At 40.1% G+C, this 17519-nt stretch overlaps 1 protein-coding gene across 2 annotated transcripts in view; it reads right to left on the reverse strand.

Moving 5' to 3' along the window:
- Positions 1-17519, reverse strand: part of C7 (complement C7) — a 76919-nt gene that overhangs the window by 48229 nt on the left and 11171 nt on the right. For both annotated transcript variants that reach the window (XM_063282844.1, XM_063282845.1), the window contains 6 exons: positions 15892-16033; positions 13143-13290; positions 11877-12015; positions 6823-6993; positions 4719-4962; positions 2256-2369 (listed from right to left, as the gene is read on the reverse strand). In XM_063282844.1, the coding sequence (XP_063138914.1) occupies positions 2256-2369; positions 4719-4962; positions 6823-6993; positions 11877-12015; positions 13143-13290; positions 15892-16033 (958 nt within the window). The remainder of the gene's footprint in view (positions 1-2255; positions 2370-4718; positions 4963-6822; positions 6994-11876; positions 12016-13142; positions 13291-15891; positions 16034-17519) is intronic.

Consider the following 17519-nt stretch of genomic DNA (forward strand, 5'->3'; position numbering starts at 1 on the left):
CACAACATGATTGTAAGACCCTATGCTGAATACAATATTTTTAATGTTCTTGAGCATGGAGAATTTGAACTGATGCCTAACTAAAAGCTTCACTCCTACTGACAAGCATTCATTGGGGCGGAAGGTGCTCTGTTCACTACAAAAGGAGAAAGGTAATCATCAATGTCACTCAGCTTGCAGCCTACAGCCATGAACTACATGTAAGATGTTCTAGTGTAACCGTGGCACAAAGGATATAGAAGTAATCAACCACTTTTTGGTTGGATTTAAGGCCCATCCCATGAGAAGGAACCCATCCATACCTGACACTGCTATCATGACCAAGAACCTGAAACTAGATGAATCATTGGCCTAACAGAAAACCTATTCTATTCTCTTAAAGGAACATAGGGATCTATGAGGAAGAGGAGGTAGAAAGGTTGTAAGAACCAGGAGAGATGAAGAAATGCAAGAGAACAATGTTTTCCAGAAACAACAGGACTGGTGCACACATGAGCTCACAGAGATGTGGCAACAGGCACAAAATCTACACAGGTTCAGGCCAGATGGGGTCCATCAATGAGATAGGGAAGTGGACATATCATATTCTGATCTGTTGTGTGGAATAATAAAAAGGCCACCATACTACCTGCCGGCTGACAGGCTGGAGGGCCTGGTCTGTTCTCATTTTTCTGACCCAAAGCACTGAAATCTTTCCACCTGACTCACTAGGTTCCCATGACGGGCTGCGGCCATGCCAGTCCCATACATCCAAATCACAGAGCTAGTTGGTTGCGCTTCCCCCAAACTCACTGCTTTGCCACTTTCTCGAAGGAACCCAGCTGAGTGGCCTTGTAAAGGAAAACACTGCACAAACTTTGTTTAGAATCAACAGGTAACACAATCTCTGGGCGCAGCAACTGTCATCCTAATTTGTAAGCCATTCTAAGTTAAATCCTCTGGTGGCAAATCCTGGCTGATCCACCATCCAAACCTGGAGCCTCCTGTTTGCTATTTCTTGTTCTCCCAGTTCTCCCCATCCAAAAGCAAGTCACCTTTTCCTGCCTCCTCTCTTCTCCTCTCTGACCCAGAAGTCCCACCTACTTCTCTCCCAGTGATTGGTCCCCTGAAATCTTTATTCTTTAAGGGAAAGTCCTGCCACACTGATCTGTTCCAAAGATTAGAACATTACATACTATGGCATCTTCCATTAAGAATTAATTAGGGGGTGTGGCTGGAGAGATGGCTCAGAGGTTAAGAGCACTGGTTGCTCTTCCAGAGGTCCTGAGTTCAATTCCCAGCAACCACATGGTGGCTCATCACTATCTGTAATGGGATCTGACGCCCCTCTTCTGGGATCCAATGCCCTCTTCTTGTGTGTCTGAAGACAGCTACAATACAGTCATATACATACAATAAATAACTTTTTTTAAAACAGACTTAATTCAGCTGGGGCTGTCATTCACTTGACCAAGAGACCATTCCTCAGGCAGGCTGATTCACATTAAAGCATGCTAAAGAGGTATAATTGTCCAAGTGAGATAATGCACTTTTGTGTCACAGAAACTTGGTCTTTGGTACAGTCTCTTACAGAGGCTCTCCCATACAGCTCTGCTATGTCTGCCTGCTTTCCATAATCCCAACTCTAAAGAGCCTGACTGTTCCTTTGACTTCTTTCCTATTTTCTTTCTGATCCTAGCTAAAGCCGAAGCATGTTTTCTCTGACATGCTAAGAGTTAGTGACCAGTATTAGTGCTTTTTCATCCAACCACACACGTTCAACCACGTAGCTCCATTGCGAAGCATGCTCAAAAGACATCGCTTTTTCTCTTCCCTTTCTCGATGAACTCTCCTGTAACCTCTGCTGATTTACAGCCTGTCTTCCCTATTGTTTTTTTCAAACTCTAATAATATTGTTCTCAAGCTTCCTAATCAGTCCATTTTTAAACTCTTTCATGAAAAATACTAGAAATGTAAAGAGGCCCCAATTTCCCTGTTACCGTATATTGCAAAACATGGAGGTCCCCTAAATTTCTGGTAACAAAAGGATCACTTGAGCCCAAGGGTTCAAGTGTAGATTAGTAACCATAGGAAACTGTCTCGATAAAGTAAAACAGAATAATTAAAAAATAAAGCAAGACATAAAAATAACCAAATAGACATTTTTAGGCAGAATACCTCCTAAAGATTAAAAATCCCTGGAGACCAAAACTTAATTAATTATAAGAATGATCAAAGCTAAGCTAGTGATACAAATTGGACTCTTTCTCATTTACCTGAATTTGACTTGAAAATGTTTTCCAGTTCCTTACATCTCTGATTTGCTGATGATACAAAAATAAACTTAAAGTCTGAAGAGGAACATGCCTTCTCCTGGACAGATCCAAATCCTGGGAAGAAATGCAAAAGCCAAATGTTTAGTGTCTGTATTCATTAAAGACCTTCTTCGGTGTGTAGTCCAGTGTAGTTTCTAGCTGCTATGGTGGTTTGCTGAATGAGTAACAAAATGCTCAGTTTCGAGAGCTCTCTAAGGGCAATGTTCAGAAAACAGGATAGTTGAATTTGTTATTTTCCTCCTATTCGCTTTGGCTGAAGAGGGGTGGGGGGCAGGGACTCCCAAGTAAGTTTCACATAAACGAGTAGCAGAAACTGGATACTTCAAAGAGAACATCTTTTGCCCACTGGTCCTCAGTTTCTTAGAAATAAAACATAGATGAACACAGGAGTTTCTAAAAGCTGAACTGTACAAACTAATTCTTAAACTCCTGGCCCAACTAATTTGACCCCTCTGTCAATATCTGTGGTTCCTAACGATAGGAATTAGGAGCAAGACAGCCCTCCTTTGTAGGAGTTTAGTTGGGGGTACAAGCATAAAGAAAATAAAATGTCTACATGTCCTAGTGGAACAGGCCAAGAGTCAGCTCCAAGGGAATTGATGAACAGCAATGGATTCTTCCTAAGTGTTGAGATCAGGAACTAAATGCAGAAAACACTGATGCATTAAGAACCTGTCCATGTGTTGATGGACATGTAGGCTGCTTTCATATTTTGGTATTGTGAAGGCTAAGTATATAGCACAACAGTAGAAACTAAGAGTTGGTGACCAGTGAAACAAGGAAGATTATCAATAAATTACTCATTTGATTTTCCCTAAGAAATATTGTCTGATCTTGACAACAAATTCTAGCGAACATAAGGAAAAAAGAACCCTGCTCATTACTATTGGGAATGTAACCTGGTATAGGAACAATGGAAATCAGTATGGAGTTATCATTCATGACTCTACCACTCCTGGTACTCCTATATCCCAAGGACTGACTCTACGTCAGTACACTGAGACATACATGCACATCCATGTTTATTGTGGCATTATTCACAACATGATAGAAGGATATCAAACCGGCTTAGTTGTTTATCAACAGGTGAATCAGGATAAAGAAAATGTGCATAAACACAATGGAATTTCATTCTGCTAAAAAGAAAAATTAATGAAATCATGACATTTACAGGAAAATTGAAGAAACTAGAAAACATTGCATTACATGAAATAAGCCAAAATTGGAGAGACAGGTACTAATACTTTTCCTTCACGTGGGAAACCTAGATTTAAATGTGGGGAGAAAACAACTGGACCAGGGGCTGTCCTGACTCTGTTACCTCCCTGTGGATCCTCTTCACCTAACTGGGAGGATTTGTCTGGCTTCAGTGGGTGTGGATGTGCCTAGTCCTGAAATGACTTGATATGCCAGGGTTGGTTGGTACCCAAGGAGCCTCTCCCTTCTCAAAGGAGAAGAGGGAGGGGCTAGAAAAAGGAACTGGGGGGACTGGGAGGGAAGATGGGCTGAGGTCATTAATTAATGAATGAAAAAATTAATGTGGAGAGATGTTGTGATTTGAATATGTTTGGCCCAGAGAGTGGCACTATTAAGAGGTGTGGTCTTGTTGGAGGAAGTGTGTCAGCACTGTGGGCATGGGCAATAACACTCTCCTCCTAACCATGTGGGAGCCAGTCTTCTCCTAGCAGCCTTCAGATGAAGATGTAGAACTCGCAGCTCCTCCAGCACCATGCCTGCCTGGATGCTGCCATGCTTCCACCCTGATGATAATAGACTGAACCTCTGAAACTATAAGCAAACCCCAATTAAATGTTGTCCTTATAAGAGCTGCCCTGGTCATGGTGTCTCTTCACAAAAATGGAAACCCTAACTAAGACAGGAGAGTGAGAAGAAAGAGAGAGAAAAAAAAGAAGTGTTGGGAATGGGGACTGATGAATATGTGACAGGAAAGTAAAGGGGACAAGAGGAGAGGGAAAGGGCTAAGCAAGAGGGACATTGGATACAAAGAAAAGACCACAGACAAGTGGAATAAATAAAAACAAAAAATATATAAAGATGTGTAACAAATCCATTACTTTGTAAGCTAACTTAAACATGTTCTTTTCAAAAGAAGTACTTTTTAATCCGAGAAGTGGGAAAGTTTGTAACATATTATAAAATCTAACATTCTCTAGAGACAGGTGATAAGGGTAATGGTTTAGCTCGACATTATTCAAAAGAGTAGGCAGACATTGCTTAAATCCTGTGAGAATTTGAGTACAGTGTTATAGATTCCTGCAATTTTGGACTCCTCTGAAATGTAAAGCTCTATCAAATTTTAAAGCTCGAAAGTTTAAGTCAACCACATATATGCTCCCATTAAAGCTCTTCAAATGCTTTTAGATGACATTTTAAATACCATACCCCTGTGTTTGACATCTCCTGAATCCACATAAAATAGAACTCTATATTCTCCTCCTAAGGACCCGGACTGCAGGTAATGTGTCCCATACTGGTCAATTAACCGTCGGTAGGCACTATAGTCATACAGAGTGGGAAGGTGGGAGAGTTCCCTCCAGAATGGCTCCGCAAGTTGTAAAAATTCAGGATTATTATTAATAAACTGGGCCACTTCAACCGTGTTCTGAACAACCAACAGTTTATAACTCTGTGGGAAAGAGAAAAAATAAACAACATTTTAGGTAGATGAAAAAAGATATGAAAAATAGTTCCCTATCTGTCATCTTGATCAGCTGCCAATTCCAGCCACCCAGTTTGATTTTTCTGGAGTTTGGGGACCCCTATGGAAGAGTCAGGGCAAGGATTGAAGATGCTGAAGGAGATGAAACCCCATAGGAAAACCAACAGTGTCAACTAACCTGAACCCCCGGGAGCTCCCTGAGACAAAGCTACCAACCAAAGAGCATACCTGAGCTGGTCTGATCCCGCCTCCTCCCTCCACAGATATGTAGCAGAGGGCTGCCTTGTCTGGCCTCGGTGGGAAAGGATGCATCTAACCCTGTAGAGACTTGATCCCCCAGGGTGGAAGGGCATGGGGTGGGGCACCCTCTCAGAGGAGGAGAGGAGGGATGGGCAGAAGAACTATGTAAGGGTGCAATATGAAAACTCTTTAGCACTTGGTGTGTAAATAAATAAAATAATTAATAAAATGACTTTAAAAAGACACAATCATAGTTGATGGCTTCTTTCAGTAGGGAGCAGGGGGTGCATGGACTCAGTTTTCTTTAAGAGGCTGGCCACTGGGAGTCTGACCATGTTTGGTGAGCCTAAGTGCAAAGTGGAATAGGTGCAAGGACGGGAGAGTGGATCGGTGATGAACGAGAAGCAAGTGTGTTCAGGGTTCATTGCACGAAATTCAAAAAAAATCAGTAAAATATCCTGGGGGGGATCTTAGCCTCACATTATATTCAATTGCTTTAAGAGCAACCATGACCAACAGGACTGGGAAGACATTAGAAAAGAAAAGTTACAATATTTTTACAAAGATGAGGTCTTTGATGAGGTCTCTGCTAGGCCCACCTTCATGAAGTAACTGGGGAATTCTGAAGCCCAAATAAGGATAATATCTCATCAATGCTCATCTCAATTAGGAAAAGAGAATCAGCATCATTACACCTGCTAAGCTGGTTTTGAAATTAGTGTTCAAAGTAATAATAGACTTTAGAGTCATGCTTGACCATGACTCATAGGTAAGGACAATATGTTGCCTATCTCCCATACTGGGTATTTTCAGATTAAGCTGCTCATTTAATAATCATCATTTCCTAATCGCAGCAGACCTGCACTAAAGCCCTGCAAGGTGAACAGTGTAATACAGAGATGATAAACAATTTAACTCAAATTCCTTCAGCCAGCTTCTCGGTTAGAAAACAGTTAAGACCACTTTCTACTTATGCCACCCTTTCATGATTAGGCAAACTAACTTTGCAAATCCATCAGGCATGATGGTGCAGGCCTGTTAACCCAGAACTCTAGAGGTAGAAGGATGTGTAGGTCAAGGCCATAATGGACTACCTGAGACCCTGCAGAAAGAAAAAAGGAAGGGAGGGAGGGAGGGAGGGAGGGAGGGAGGGAGGGAGGGAGGGAGGAAGGAAGGAAGGAAGGAAGGAAGAAAACAAGCCAGACATTATGGTACACAACTATAATCCCAGCATTTGGGAAGTGGAAAGCAAGGTGATCAGTGGTCCAAGGCTAGACTCAGCTGCATCACAAATTCAAGGCCAGACTGGCACTACATAAGACCTGTCCCAAATAATAATTGATGCTGCTGCTGCTGATGCTGCTACTGCTGCTGATGATGATGATGATGATGCTATAGACAAATACTTGAAAGAAAAAAAATAAATACATTATCAAAAATAACCCAAAAAATGTACCATTATCATTGTCTCTTAAAGAAGTTACTTTTGCTTTAATGTAAATCAAGAACCTAGTACACTTTTGCTAATGATAATAACAAGTCAAAACTAGTTTAAAATGGAAAAAATAACTAATGTTTCATACTAACCTTTTTCATGTAGATTTCCTTGGTACTTGAACTCTGAGTGTGTCGATTTGATGAGGAGGAGAAAAATAAGAACCTGTTTGAACTAGATGATGTATAGTCTGTGGATGTATGCTTTACGTAAGACCAACTGCTGTTGTAAAATTCATAGTTAAAATCATTATCTATTTTGACCTATAAGGAAAAGAAGAATTTTTACTATAGGGACTTGGTATGTATTCAAAATGCTTCTGTTGTATCTTTTAAGATGCATCTTTCTTCACACACACTCATGAACACAAATCTCTCCACTTACATAAAACAGCTATGGCTCCCGTCTAAGTCAGGCTGTCTACAGTGTTCTAAGAGGCCGGCACTGCAGCTGAGCAGGACCTGTAGCATCAATAATAGTAACTCCAAGCAACTCACGAAACACATTTGTGTACAGACTTACTTCAGTTTTTGCTCATTTTCTTTACTAAGAACTTAGCCCAAACGTGAGCAATCTGTACAGCTCTACCAACAGAGAGCTTGAAGCATTTAACTCTTGATGTTCCACACTGAAGAATAGAGAAAGCAAAAGATTGTTTCTAATGTGAAATAATCAGATTATTTGGATTTTGTAGCATGATACTAGTTTAAACTTGCTGATTCTGTGGAATTAATGCTAAAACTCAACTATCTTTTTCTACTGGAAATTTAAAACAAACCACATTTTAGTCACCAGGGGCCTAGAAGTGTCTTTCATGGGACAAAAAAAAAATATGACTTCTTTATCCTGGAGTTTCCCTTGCATCAAATTCATATAAATCCAAAAGCTGGCAACTGCCATAAATAGACCAAGACCCTTATGGGAAGCATGAGGGTGCGCACTTTAGGCTGTCTCCTGCACAAAGGAGACCAAATCCGTGCAATCGCACTACATAGCTACAGGATCCAGCACTAGAAAATGACATACTTTTTTTTCACTATTTTGTAAGAGAATCCCTCATGTAAAAGTCTCTTAGTTTCTCAAAATTACAACCAACAAATATGCTAAAAAAAAATGCGAGTTCTCACAGTGTAAAACAAAGCCCGCTCAAGGGTTTCTTTTACCAGCTCCTATTTTCTGTCTTAGTCAAGTTGGAGCTAATCTTCCACAAGCATTTCTATTGCACACACATCTGTTTTTGTGATCAAAGCATGAATAAATGCAGACAGAACAAAAGAGATGAAAATGAAGAATTCCCAACACGACACGGAAAAGACTAGAAATTATGCAGCCATCCTAAATGATGTTTCTGAAGGAAAGTATTTATATTGTTGCCTCTGGATCATTTGGATTCAGATAACCAATATTGAAGTTATTTTTATTTGGATTTCTTTTGAGAAATAAGAATCTACTGCCAAATTTTCTGCTTCTTTTTCCCACCTTCACATCTACAACTCAAAGCTCTTCCTGATTATGCAAATGATACTCTTAGCTGCTTTGGTGCAACTGGTTTCTCCTCACTCCTGTGTAGTCTACCCATGGCTGAGATTCTTTCTCAATATAGTGCAATCTTGGTAATTTCCCCTCTTCCACCTCAAATAACAGCTCCCAATCACTGATCAAAACATCTAACACACTAGCATCTCAAGGTCTCTTGACAATTATTTAATGGCTGACACGCCTATCACTCACAACATAGAGACCTGTTCTTCAACTTGCTAGCCTCTCGTGCTATTAATATCTCTCACTTCTCATTGCTTTCCCATTTCAGGTTAGACATCACAGTTCTGCCCCCACCAGCGTCTTCTCTATGAAAACTTCTTGTCCTCTCAGTAAACTCTATCTTTCTCTGACCAGAAACCCCTTAATGTCTATCAAAAACCTTTCTTCTTTCCTCTCCTCTTTCCCCTCCTTTTTCTGGTCATTCATAACCTTCATTCTTTAATCCATCTGGTTTTAACTCCTTTCTGTTACTGTGAAGCACCTCTTACACAACTATTTTTTCATGTGTTCCTTCTCTCCTCCTGTCTGTCATTCCCATTATAACCAAAACTATTAGAAAATCACAGTATAAACATTTATAGTATAAGCAGCTATAAAGACAGATTATATATTATATGAGCCTATAAATACACAGGTGGGAATCTATACATATATTTCATGTCAATACCAGTATTGGAGCCTGGCATATACTCATAATGTTTAGAACTGAAGTGTATTGGGTTTCAGATATTTTTAATCTTAGTATACTTGTATATATAAAATGAGATATGTTGGGATTTAAGACATGTCTAAACACATTGTACATTTTCAGTTCATATATAACATGTACACATGGTCTAAAGTTAATCTTAATAATATTTTTTTAATATTTGCCCATGAAGCATAGTGTCAGGAGATGGAGTTCTCCACTCTATGTCGCTATTCCAAAAGTTTCAGATTTTTAATAATTTTAAATTTGAGATATTCATAATAGGTACAATCAACTTTTATGAGAAATAGTATCCATGTGAAAAATATCCAGGTGAAATTCTTGCAGCAGTGATTGTAATATGAAGATTCTCATATGAGAACTACTTTTCTCACTGCCTCAATTATCCCAGATTAGAAGGAAGATCAAATAATCTTCGATATCATCCTCATACAGATAGCATTAAAATTGGCTTTTTCATTATTCCTTTGTGAGTATGTGTGTATATGTATGTGTGTGTTTGTGTGTGTGCAAAAGTCTTCAAGCAAATGATGAAATATGAAATACATTCATAATCCATATCAGGAGAATCCACGACCTGTACCCGGCATGGTCTATAACTTATGCCCATCTACAACCTGTCACATGCCAAGAATGAAGGAAGCCAAATGTCACCATCCCAAGCAACTCAAGAGACCTAGCATATGCTTGGTTTTCAGTAGACTTTTGTGTGTGAAAAGTATGAAGAAATAGAGAATACATATAGCAAGGTCTGTACCTTAGTCATGAAGAAACCGGGTTCTGCCTAAAAAATGGCATTGTTAATAACCAAAACACAGCTTGTAAGAGATCAGACATGTTTTATGCCTATTAATATGCATGTCCCAAGTGACTCAAAAGCCACCCTCTACCCTGTGGAGAACTGACCCGTGGGCCCCAGCTCGGTTCATTTGAACTCTGGGGACACTTGCTGCCCTGTCTGCACATCTGCATTTAGCACTCAGATGACTGGCTCACTGCCTGTTGCTTCCGCCTCGCTTCCCTCAGGCTGGATTTGCAAATCATTGCTATTCCACACTCAGTAACAGGCTATAATTTCCCTCTGCTTCTGACAAACACCTTCACTCTCAGTGACGGGCAAGGCATTTCAGACGTCAATCCCCAAACCACCCAAACCACGCTCTGCTGAGAAAAAGGAATGTCAGGATCCCGCTGTGGTTAAATCATTCTCTTCAGAAGCCACAGGCTTCTAACGCGTCTGCCTTCTAACTAACTCAGAAATGTTCTTCCTCATTATTTCCTTTCCTTTGTAACACCCTAAATTTGACCCTTCTGAAAATTCATATGCAATTTCTCTCCCTTATAATAATGAAAGAATTAGTAACGTATCTTCCCAGGAATGGGAGTTGAACAATAATTACTAGGATCCGCATACATATATCTCACGTTCTCCCTCCTAGACAGAGGTTACATTATAACACTTGGTATTCGTTATATAGAATTCACAATTGAAAAAGAGACTAAAGACAAGAAATGGGGGAGACAAAAATAAGACAGAAAAATAAAGGGCTGCGAAATCCGAATCTCTGGATCTAGGTTACGCTGATGTAATGTGGAAACATGGAATAGGCTGAAGTCTTCCATGCCTCTATACATGACAAAATAGCAAAATATTATCTTATAGCACTAAGAATAGTACAAGAATTTAATCTACACCAGTTTCCTAAAAGAGAGCAAATACAGAGTAGAGATTCAAACCTTGGTAACTACAGCTGTTCCTCGAATCTGTTTTGTCCCACTTGCTTGGCTCAATAACCCTTTTCAGCATATTGTAACTGCATGTGTCAGAGGTTGATGGTTGGTTCCCATGCATGCATGCCATGCACTTGTATCAAATCCACCCCCTCTATTATTCACTTTGATTTCTCTTTTTCTCACCACCTTCCCAATCCCTGGTACTCCTTGACTTAATACTCCATGATTTAATGCGTGTTCACAAAACTAGCTCATTCTGCTATAAATTGGAGGTTGATGCTTAGTATTCCAACTCAAAGTTGCTTCTACATAGGCCTAATCTGAGTGAGCAGAGGGGGTCTATCTGTCTCAACAGCCGTCATTTTTGTTTACAAATCTGAACGTTAAATGTAAGGATAACTCAACTGGAAATGCAGGAAATTCTGAGATGAAGGAAAGAAAAGAACAGGAAGGGAGCTGTTGGGAGCTGAAGTCAACAAAGAGGTTAAAACGAAATGAGACCAGAAACTCCACTTTGGCGAGGTTGTTAGGAGAGTTTTGAAGGTCCGGGTATGAACTGGGATGGATGAAATATGTTCAGAGTATTGAACTGGGAAACTCTCTTCCTCTACCCAAATCCTCAGGAAAGTGTCCAAAACCCTTAAGTATTTTGTATAAGCAGATATTGTGTGCTGGTACCAAGAAACGAGATGAGAACAAATGAGGGGCCATCCAAGGAGCAGAAGCTTGGAGCAAAAGGATACGCTAATCCAAAGCAAAGAGGAGCAGTCAGGTCAGACCCGTGTGGAGAGCATGAACCCATGACTGTGCTCACATACAAACTGATGATGCAACCATTTTGGAGACATAGTAAAGTTTCATTGGTGCAGATCCTACAAAACGATGATCTGAAAAGCAGGCTGTATAACCCAAAGAAACTCCAACTCGTTTGTGTAAGATTCATGCATATGAATGTTGAAAGCATTTTCATCAGAAAAAAATGGGAATATATATTTTCATATATATTTATAATATAACATTATATAAAATTTTAAAACAATACAAAACTGACCATATATTAGGTCAACAAATTCTAAACAAACACCAAAATCTTGAGGTACACAAGCAATGATCGCTGACATGTCACTGACTACAATTAACCACATCGGGATAATTAAGTACCTGAAAGGTATAAGAGAGGATATTTCCACTCAGTCTGTAGAAATCTCTTCCGTCCCCGCTGAACACTTTCCTGCACTGACCACCGAAACTTTTGGTGTTGATGACTCTGTTCCTAAACTGGCCAGTAAGTGCATTGTAACTGTGAGGAGGAGAGAAAGGAGGCAGGGGTAGGGTGAGGAGATTAAAAAACAGAACTAGTATCTGCTTGGGATGGGGAGGAAGGGAATGATTAAAGGCTTCTAGAAGTCCGTCATTAGGGGCTGGGGATTTAGCTCAGTGGTAGAGCGCTTACCTAGGAAGCGCAAGGCCCTGGGTTCGGTCCCCAGCTCCGAAAAAAAAGAACCAAAAAAAAAAAAAAAAAGAAGTCCGTCATTAATATCCTCTACAGTTTAACACCTGGGAAGCCGTATAAAAGAGAGCAAACACTAATGCCTCCTGTCCATTAGCCAGCTCCTCCTGATGACAGAAGAGCTAACACTAACAGCAGAGGAGATCCAACATCCTGTCAGCCTGAGAACAGATTCGGGAAGCAAGGGCCTTTTGTAGCTATGGCAACAGCTGCTTTAGAATTGATTCTATAGATGAAAACCAATACGACTAAGGTTACTGGGGAGGACAGGTTGTTTCTACAATGAGTTTCCATCTGATTCTCCCGGTATGCCGAAGAGGATTAGACAAAGTAACTCTCTGCCCTGTTTTTTTTTCTGTTAAAAACTTGAAGATATTATTGGAAAATACACATTGATTTTTGTAAGATAGATTATTTTAGAAAAATAGAAGCCTACAATTGACTTCATCCTGAATTTCTAAAAACAAAAGTATTCCTTGATAACTTCACTTTCAGTTCTGACCCTCTCCTGTCTCTCCTCCTTCCTCCCCTCTCTCTCTTCTCTCATTTCTCTTTCTCTCTGTGTCTTTCTGTCTCTGCTTCTCTCTCCTTCTCCTTCTTCTCCTTCTCCTTCTCCTCCTTCTCCTCCTTCTCCTCCCTTTAGAGGGACCAACTGTCCAGGTTTCCCTGAGGAGGAAAGGTTCCCTTGACGTAAGGTTTTCAGTGCTAAGCCCAGGTGTATCTGGAACCACAGCTCACTCTCCGTCTTACCTCACGCACCTATAGGTATCCAGTTATGAATTTTTAATTGAAGTAGGATGTGGCAAAGATGTCTAAGCTATTGGGTAACTTATTATTCAATTCATCTAACCATAAAACAGAGCAAAAGTAAAAACTGCAATCCATCAGTAGTCTTGGAAGGCCGGTCAGCACCTTACCCGTTGCCGGTAAGTTCTATGTTGGGAGGGGGTTTAACAGTGTCACAGGAAGGTCTGCTTTCGGCACCCTCGCATCTGTCTTCATCAGCACCATCTTCCTCACAGTCAGAATCCCCATTGCAAACCAACGATTTGCTGATGCACTGACCTGGATGGGAAAGAAACACCCAGAAAATATAAAAGAAGGAGGAAGGAGAAACGAGGGCTGGGGTCACCCCCAGCACTGCACTGAGAGACTAGTGTGGGTTTCAGACAAATCCTCAGATTGTCTGGAAAAGAACTCGTGATGGTTTTGGTCTCCATTTTGAAGACTACAGAAGTGATTTTCACCTTCCCTGGGTGCAAATTGAAAATAGATCTGAACCCAAAAGTCCAGAGTCAAACCACTATGATTGAGCATTGTTGTCTACATCCTCCAAGTTCCGCACAACGGTACTTACTGGTGAAACAGATTGCTCTCTATCTCTCGGCTTTATTTTTTCTGTAATTGTTAACCAAGATGGCAAACGTGTGCTTTTTTTCTGTGATTAATGTGTAATTTTTAAAAGCAAAGAAACTGGATCAAAACGTTGAAACTCAGCATGTTTCAGCAGCCACTCCATGGAAGACTTCCTGGTGCTGAGAAACAAATATGTGTGGTACAGTCATCACTGGACTGTCCATATGCTGGGTAATCTGCTAGTGAAGCCCATGAAGGCAGGAACCAGTGTATGTCAGCATCCTTTTCCTGATAGCTCAGAATACCAAGAAAGCACTAGTGCTCTTTGGGGGTTGAACAACAGGGGTCACATATCAAATATTCTGCATATCAGATATTTACATAAGGATTCGTAACAGTAGAAAATTATAGATATAAAGTAGCAATGAAAATTTTATGGTTGGGAGTCACCACATGAAAAACTATTAAAGAGGTGCAGCATTTGGAAGGCTGAGAAACATTGCACTGGTAAAAGATGATATTGGCCTGTCTTCCTCCCCAGCATCATCCCAGCCTTTTTCTTATGCCCTCTGTATATTGGACAATCTTGGACCATCATCCTGTGCCCTCTGCATATTGGACCATTTGCATACATACAGGTCCAAATTTCCTGTCATCTCAATGACATACATCATTCTCTCTATCTAGGATTTTCTCTACTCCTCTCTGATGTGCCTTTCAAATATTAAATTAAATAATATCCACTTTTGAAAACTATCTTTGGGGTTGGGGATTTAGCTCAATGGTAGAGTGCTTGCCTAGCAAGCGCAAGGCCCTGGGTTCGGTCCCCAGCTCCGAAAAAAAGAAAAAAGAAAAAAAGAAAAAAACTATCTTTATCCCTTGGACTATGAAGGGCATTCTTCTTCCATTCAAAAGCATCCTCGATTCAAAGGATGCTTTGTGCACAGAAATGTTTACAGTATAACATGTAACTCACTCTACGTTATCACTCAAGACAATGCAGCAAACATCTGTTGAGAGTCTGTCTATGTTCCAGGTAGTCTTTGTGATAAAATAAACAAAACAAAGCTTATGTCTACAAAAGTACAGAGAGATTTGCAGGTCACCAATTTGGATTGCAGAGAGTGTAAGATAAACAGTAAGAAGTGATTTGTTGATTAATTCACCTGAGGGATTAGCAAAAGTTTCTCAAAGCAGCTACTATCTGATCTGAGTTTCAAAATAAAATAGCTTTACAAGTATTATTTAAGAACAACTGTAGGCTTTGATGCCCTCAATCCTAAATGAGATGTCTTTATCAGAGCCCTCCCCTCAAGGCTCAGAGATCCATGCAGAAGAGGAGATGAAAAAATTGCAGGAACTAGATATGGTGAATGACTCCAGAAAATAGCATTTTTCAGGTAGTAAAAAAAAAAAAGGCTGATACACATATGTATATATGACAGCATGTATATGACAACATATGTCTACGACAACAAGTGTATATTTGCACAAGACCCACACAAGTTCATGTCAAACTGGGTCCCAGCACTGAGAAGGGAAAGTGGACACAGTTCCATTCCTAACGAAGAAGCTGTTTGCAATGCACCCACTAACAAAGGGAAACCTGTTTTCTCCAGTGGAGTGATAGTGGGTATCGCAACCACACAGGACTGCTCTCATTCTCAGGAGTAGTTTGGCCAATATAAAAAAGGCACTCCGTGCGTTCCTGTGTGCTTTCTGTTCCTATAATTTTATGCGATTTATCTTTTTGAGTTTTTATTCTTGACTTTAGAGTTTTTTATTTTATTTTGAGAGAGGAAGAACATGAAATTGGGTGGATGAAGAGGGATGATCTAGAAGGATTTGGAGGAGGGAAAATATGATCCAAATATATTGTATGAAATTCTTAAAAACTAATTGGAAAAGAAAATTCTAACACAGTGATTCTTTGTCTACTAATCTGTCCCTAAAACTCCAGTATGTTGCAGGGTGTAACTGTACACATCATTAAGCACAGAACTGAGAAGGCAGAGACAGGAGGATGTATGCATCTCATTATATATACATATGTATGCATACACACATTGTATATGTATATACAAAGAATACTCATGCTTTTTTAGCCAGATTTCTCTCTTCCTTTCGAATGGATGGTATCTACTGTGTGGTTTATCTGATTGTGCATTAATATATAATAAAAATCTTGCCTATACTTGGGTTAAATTAATCTGGAAGCCAATATCAATCTAAACAAATATGGATCGAGCAAGCTGACAAATGACATTTGAATTTACAGTCTGCAGGCTGAGACCATGGAAAACAAATTACCTGAAAAACACCTAAACCGGTCCCCACAGCCCTCTTCAGTTGGACAGCCTCGTTCAGGGTTGCAGGATTGTGTTTCAAAAGCACTCCCCACACACCGATGGCCTCCATATTGCCCATAAACAGCAATCGAACGCCTTCGAGTCTAGACGCAAAGCAGAAGACCTCGTTGAATTTTAAATTTTAATTATATCAAGTTTTCTCGAATAATACAATCTGAGAATTAATTCAATCTGAAAAACACTATCGAAGAACATGTTCTGGTGTGGTCCAGGAGTAAAAGCTTCAAAAATCAATGAGCCTACAGGCTCAATGACAGTTGGGTTGCTATTTATAGAGAGTTCCCAACAATATGTTTACTTTCACTGTTGAGTGATAAAAAAAAATCTTCCTGGTGACTCCCTGGAAAAGGAAATACATTACAATACAGAATAACATTTTAGCTAGAGGTATATTGTGGGAGTTAAGTAGAAAAATGAAATCCATTTTGTTGGGGGAAATGGAAGGGAATAGGCAAAAAAGTTAAGATGCCCTGGAGTTAAGGAAACCTTAATAATCATGATAGTGGTTGACTTGAGCTGGGTCTTCTAGAAAAAAGAAAATAAATGAGACAAGGGGAAAAAATAAGCAGAGAAAAATGTACTGATATAGAGGCCAAGTTTATGAAATGACCATGAACAATCCAAATGCAAAGGGATGTAAACAATCAGATTTTACTAGCTGATGGAGAATTGAGCTCTATGAGAAAAATACATTCAAAGCAGACCTCTCATAGAAAAGAAGAAAATGGAATGAGTTGCCGAACAGAGTGAGAAATTCAGAAGTAAGCCTAAAATTCACTTGGTCCGCATTCAGTGTGAAACCATGTATCTAATGCCTAAACAAACTGAAGATCTTCACCATCTTCCCTCTCTGCTGGTGGCCTCCTTCCATTCTTACCCCTTGTGCTGTCTAGTTATATGTCACCTTGCACAAGCTAGAGTTACCTGAAAGAAGGGACCCTCAGTTAAGAAAATACCATGATTTCCAGCTGTGGGACATTTTGTTAATTAATGATTGATGGGGAAGAGAGCTGCACATTTGTGCACGGTGCCAACCCTGGGTTTGTGGTCCTGGGTTCTCTAAGAAAGTAGACTGGGCTAGCTGTAAAGAACAAGCCAGCACTCCTCCATGGTCTCTATATCAGCTCCTGCCTTCAGGTTCCTGCCCTGCTTGAGTTCCTGTACTCACTGCTTTTGATAATGAACTATGAGTGAAATATCCCTTCCCTCCTCAAGTTGTTTTTGGTGTTCACAGCAATAGTAAACCAAACTAAAATAACCCTTCTCAATTAACAAAAAGACACCCATCTCATTGCCAGAGAGGTCAAACCTTGAGTGACAATCAACAAGGAAGAGCAAGTGTACAAACCAATTTTAAATTCACCTATCCGTCTTACGTTGGGTTGGAGGTGGGTAGACCTGGGACAGGTGGTCACACTATGTAATTTAGACTCTGAGTCTTTGCCATCTTCAGCCTGGCCCTCCTTGCACCTTGCATTGAAGTTAAGACCAGAGTTGTAAGAAATGAGGCTAACATACATATACAGCCATCCAATTAGACAAGATGGATGAAGCAAAGAAGTGCAGGCT

This window comes from Rattus norvegicus, chromosome 2, assembly GCF_036323735.1.
Source record: "Rattus norvegicus strain BN/NHsdMcwi chromosome 2, GRCr8, whole genome shotgun sequence".
Classification (NCBI taxonomy): Eukaryota; Metazoa; Chordata; class Mammalia; order Rodentia; family Muridae; genus Rattus; species Rattus norvegicus.